The 6,238-nt window shown below is 34.0% G+C and overlaps 1 protein-coding gene across 1 annotated transcript; it reads right to left on the bottom strand.

Moving 5' to 3' along the window:
* Positions 1-457: 457 nt before the first annotated feature.
* Positions 458-1,802, bottom strand: LOC121771223 (putative nuclease HARBI1). The gene has a single exon (XM_042167997.1). The coding sequence runs from the start codon at positions 1,794-1,796 to the stop codon at positions 468-470; it is 1,329 nt and encodes a 442-aa protein (XP_042023931.1). The 5' UTR covers positions 1,797-1,802; the 3' UTR covers positions 458-467.
* Positions 1,803-6,238: the final 4,436 nt, after the last annotated feature.

Below are 6,238 nucleotides of genomic sequence, written 5' to 3'. Positions count from 1 at the left end.
GTGCCTGTAACTTTTTAATTCAAAAATAAAACCAGCCCAGCTTAATGCTTAGGCCATCTCCAACCATTTACACCAAACTCAAACAGTAATTATACTCCAACCATTTACACCGAACTCAAAACCCAAAAGAATATTCCACATTCACCTACTTTTTTTACTTTTTCAATTTTAACTACATATTTATTTAAATTACACATTCACCCCACAACATTTTTGTCAATAATTTTCCAAATATAATTAAATAATTTGATACAATTATTTATCATAATATATATATATATATATATTATGCATTCAATAAAATATACACTAACTTCAAATTATAATAAATCAAACGTACTTATAATAACATTCAAACATAAACTAAAATACATTCAAAGACATCATGATTATACATAAATTAAAATACATTCAAAGACATCATGTTTATATAAAACATAGGACAACACATAAAAAGTAGCTAAAATTCAAGATTGCGTATTTGAGAAATTTTCCCACAAATGATCAACTAATGCATTTCGAAGTTCTAGATGTGCATTTTTATTTCTTATTGCGGCATACCGAGTCAAGTACTCTTGAAATCGAACATCTTCATTTGTCGTCATCTTAACTTCTGGTTGTGGTGCGTTTCTAGCAACTTCGATTGGAGAACTCAGGTCACGTTCATCTTCAACTATCATGTTATGCAAAATTATACATGTAATCATTATGTCATGCAACACTTCTTTATCCCAATACCGCACTGGTCCTGCTACAATTGAGAAACGTGATTGGAGAACACCAAATGCACGTTCGACATCTTTTCTACATGCCTCTTGCCTCATAGCAAAATATTTTGTCTTTGGGGTACGAGGCTCATGAATTGTTTGCACAATAGTAGACCATTTTGGGTATATTCCATCGGCTAGGTAATAACACATATTGTATTCTTTACCTTGAATAACATAATAAGTAGGAGGAGCAATACCTTGAGTGAGATTATAAAAAAGATGAGAGGAATCTAACACATTGATGTCGTTGTTGCTGCCGGGCAATCCAAAATAAGCATGCCATATCCAAAGATCATAATCTGCCACAGCTTCAAGGATAATTGTAGGACTTCCACTACGACCTGAATATGAACCGCTCCACCCTGTAGGACAATTTTTCCATTTCCAATGCATACAATCTAAACTGCCAAGCATCCCTGGAAATCCACGTTGCTCACCAATATATAAAAGTCTAGCAATATCACTAGTTGTCGGACTTCTCAAATATTGCGTTGAAAAAACTTCTATTATTGCACGACAAAAACGTTTTAGACTTTTGATCGCACTACTCTCACTTAATTTCACATACTCATCACAAGCATCAGCTGGTACACCGTATGCCAATATACGAATAGCAGCTTTTACCTTTTGAAGAGATGATAGTCCAAGCCTTCCGGTTCCACCTGGTCGTTGCACGAAGTAGTCATCATGTTCCTTAACTGCATCCACAATACGAAGGAACAATGGACGAGACATCCGGAATCTCCTACGAAACATGGTTTCATTATACAATGGATTATTAGCAAAATAATCATTGTACAATCTAGCGTAAGCACCCTCTCGGTCACGGTTGATGACAATATGCCCTGGAACTGATCCACGATATATTTGTGGACTTTGACGGTCACGAAGGTATTGAATCAACATGTTGTTGTTGTCGATTCTACGTTGCATATCCTGCATAAATTGGTTGTAAGTGTATATCATATGAGCATTTTCACCATCTTCATCAGAAGATGAAGAGCTAGAAATAAAATTGGGCTTCATGGTGAATGATAGATGAATTTGAGTGATTGATTGATATGATAAATGATCAAAACATGCCTTCAATTTATAATGGTTTTACAAAAGCACAATCCGTGTGCTTTCAATCGTAACCACACATCGGAAATATAGATTTAAATCCTAGCCATCCATTCAAATTCTAGAAACAAAAAAAAGCACAATCCGCGTGCTTTCAATCGTCACCACTCATCGGAAATATAGATTTAAATCCTAGCCATCCATTCAAATTCTAGAAACAAAAAAAAGCACAATCCGCGTGCTTTCAATCGTCACCACTCATCGCAAAAGTAGATCTAAATCCTAGCCATCCATTCAAAATCCGGAAACAAAAAAAGCACAATCCGCGTGCTTTCAATCGTAGCCACTCATCGCAAAAGTAGATTTACATCCAAGCCATCCATTCAAAAATTAGAAAAATCATTTCATATCTATACATATAAGAAACCACAACAACACAATTATCTCATCCCAGTTTTTATCTTTATCTTTTCCTAACAAAATGTCTGTTCGTCAAGAAAGTTATACAGAGAATGAAGACATACTTTTGTGTAAAGTTTATATGGAAATTTCACAAGATCCTAGTATAGGCACATCACAATCAGTACAACGATTCTGGCAGCACGTGGGAGATGGATTCAATCAAGCTGAAGAAAGAGATCTCACTTGGCCAGAGCGTACGCAAAGATATATGCAGGCTCGTATTCAAGCCATCGAGAAAGCAACAAAAAAATTCCATGGATGTATCTAAGCTGCTGAAGCAAGAAATCGAAGCGGTGCTTCAAATGCAGACATAGTGAGTGTTTAATCATATTTTAATGTTTCATTTTCTCTTTGAACATGCGATTAATTGATTATAATTATTTGTAGATGATTGAAGCCATGCAAATGCTCAAGACAGATTCAAAATACAAATCGGGTTGGAAATTTTCTCATGTTTGGGAGATGATTAAAAATTTTGAAAAATTTAAAGATTGTGCAGGGAGGAGCTCTAGACAACAAGCATCACGTGGGATGCAAAGTTCTGATTCAGAAAGTCAGACTCATACTTTGCATGGCTCACAAACTTTGTCTTCATTTCCTATGAGTTGTGATGATGGCGAGGAACAAATCCTTGGCGGTTCTTCTTCATCAAGGCCTATCAGGGTGAAGAGGGTTAAACTGAAGAAAAAGCAGTCTGATAACTCGGAATCAATTATTGCTACTCTAGGAAAACAAAATGAGTTATATACTGCAGGCATGAAACAAGCAAACGATAATATGTCTATGTTTTTGAAACAACGAAAGAATAGCCATGATCTCAAAACTGTGAAGGAAGAAAATAAAATCAAGGCTATGGACTTGAGCTCCATAGTTGATCCTGTTAGTCGTGCTTATTTTCAAGCCGAGAGAAGAAGCATTTTACAAAAAAGAGCTCAGCAACAAGAACAACCAAGTGACTATGCAACTGGAACATATCCTTCGTACTTCGATAATATAGGAGGTTCTGGTTCTGGTTTACCGGATTATTAGATTATGTTTTTCATTTTGTTATTGTAATATGTCGTTTGTTTTTATTTTAGTTTTATGTCGTTGTAACGTAATTTCCATTTGTAGGACGTGTTGTGTAATATGAGTACTTTTATTACTAAATATTGTACTATTATTTAATTTGTTATATTATAATATTAAATACTAATATTACAATTCATACTCAATAAAATAACTAATACTCAATAAATTATTATTTAACCCATGCCATTAATTAGCCCATCTCGTAATTAACTATATTAATACTACTAAACCTAATTTTCTCTCATCGCCGCTACCTTCTCTGTAATTTCCCCTTCTCTCTCCCATCGCCTCTACTCTTCAATCTTCCCCTTCTTCCTTCTCTGTACATTCGATTTCATCTCCACACTCTTCACAAGTTCTTCAACCATCTACAACTCTCTATAATTAGGTAAGTAGTTTCTTCATCTAATTCTTCTTCTCCAATTTTCTGTTTCTGCATCTCTCAGCCCTCGGCCTTCTTCAAATATCATAAAAAAGAAAGGACTCAATTGCAATTTCTGGTAAGTTTTGCGTCGAGCTACAGTTCTACTGCAAATATGGAGTAGTACTGTTCACAAACGAAAAAAAGGACAGATTTGGATGCGTTTTTTAGTATGGTTGGAGGTTGTTTTCACTGCAAATTTGCGTTTTGCAGTGCCGTTGGAGATGCCCTTACTCCACCGATATTACCGACCTTATGCAAATTAACATTAAAATTCTTAAGTCAGTTTCATCAATATTCTGCTTATAGCTACCTTTGTAAGGCATAATATACTAGATTGACTTGTTTTTTTTAAATATTATCTATTCGAAATTGATCAAGTAACATGTGATTGCTAGCTCATGTCAACACATAAAATTATTTTAAACTATTATTATAGGCATAATTATACGCAAGTTGTTCGAGTGCTTGTGTATCAATTTTCAATATTCTAATTCAATTATCTCTTAAAAGATTGAAGCAAAATAAACATTTAAATAGAGGAGATGAATGTTACTGTACTTAAAATAAGCTCACATGATTATGAAATGTAACACCCTAAACCATCATTTTATTCGGTTTTAATTTGTGGGTAATCACGGAATCATGATTATAATTCACGGATTTGTTAATTGAATTATTTTGTCCATTTAGAAATCGAGCTGCAGGTGTCATTTGATTAGCAGCTAAATCTATGTTTGATAATATGTTGATTTAATTTTAGGAAAACAGACTTAAAGTATTACAGTACAGATTAAAAATATCAAATGGCCGACTAACGTCACAATCTATGTGATCATAAAATATTTAAAACTTATCTTATTACTACACTATTATACCTATTTTAATTCCGGAGCAAGTAGTGAAGGATAACTCGTCCTCATCACAACCCCATAAACTAATAAACAAATACTAAAACGACATGAAATAAAAGTACTAATCCAAATTCTACAAATTAATTAATAGTACTAAGTGGCCGGAATAGTAGACTAAAAGTTGTTTTACACATATAGTATATCTTAGAGTATCTTATCAATTGCAAATTCTAGTAAGGACTTGGAAAAACCATTAAAGTCATAATTTTCCCCAACGCACGTAGATCAAAATTTTCTAAAAGCTACTCCTATTGATTAGTTATATCTCAATGTAGGCATATAAAGTACTTCCTACGTCCCACCGAAAATTACTAACTTTTTCTTTTAATTTGTCCCAATCAAGATGACTCATTACTAAAATAGAAATATTTTTATCTCTATTTTATTATATTGTACTTACTTAATTCTTTTCACTTAACACATAAAATAAAGTTGTACTCCCTCCGTCCCATTAAATATACAATATTTGGGAATCGGCACGAGATTTTATGTAGTATTGTTTTGTTTGTTAATGAAGAGAGAGTAAAGTAAGAGAGATGAAAAAGTAGAGATAAAGTTGTTTCCATTTTATGAAACGTTTCATTTTTAATGGGACAATCCAAAAAAGAAAACGTTTCATATTTCATGGGACAGAAGGAATATAAAATCTAATACCACTCAAAAAAGAGGTCATCTTCCTTGGGACGGAGAGTATATAAGTTATATGGACAGTTGGTTTACTACATTTTAATGTGTACAAGAAATAAAAGACATAAAATGGTGAAAGAAATCAAGAATTAGGTCACCTTTGTGATTCATGCAACCAACAAATCCCAAGATGTTTTTAGACTTCTTAGCCCCATCTAATCAACAACTCCAGTCACTTTAATTGGCAAAACACCCATTATTTTTCAATTCCCATGTCTCTTTGTCCCCCCATCCATTTCCTCTCATTTTCCCCATTTAAAAATATTTCCCCCTAAACTCCACACATAATTAATTTGTTTTATTTTTTTGAATTCCTCTATCGCGTACAACCCAACAAAAGTCTTAAATACATATCGTTTTCCACGCACCCCCAACGACCCCTCACAAAAAATCATTGCCCCATTCTCTTTATATATAAATATATATATATATATATATATATATATATATATATATGAATGTAAATCAGTACGACAAACTACGAGAAAATGATGAGCAAGAGATGGTGTGGAATGAAGGGACTTCGTCTCAACTCGAGAAGATTCTCAGTGCATCGCCTTCGCACCAATTTCTTGTTTATTTTGAGAGTTTTCAACAAGTGGAAGAATTCTTACAAATGTCTAAGACTACTGAGGAGGAATCTGGTCCGAAGAAGCAGAAGAGGAAATAAAGGCGGTTCGACCGGAACGGACCGGGTCAGCGGATGCCGGTATACGGTGGTTAGAACGATGAACCACTCGAATTCATTCTGCTCGGAGGCGATTGCTGATTGTTTGGAGTTCATCAAGAGGAATTCTGTTTCTATCGATGATGATACAAATCCGATGATTGATTGAAAAAAATGATTTTTT

This window comes from Salvia splendens, chromosome 16 (assembly GCF_004379255.2).
Source record: "Salvia splendens isolate huo1 chromosome 16, SspV2, whole genome shotgun sequence".
Classification (NCBI taxonomy): domain Eukaryota; kingdom Viridiplantae; phylum Streptophyta; class Magnoliopsida; order Lamiales; family Lamiaceae; genus Salvia; species Salvia splendens.
Note: the sequence above shows the minus strand (reverse complement) of the source record. Positions and strands in the feature narration are given on the sequence as shown.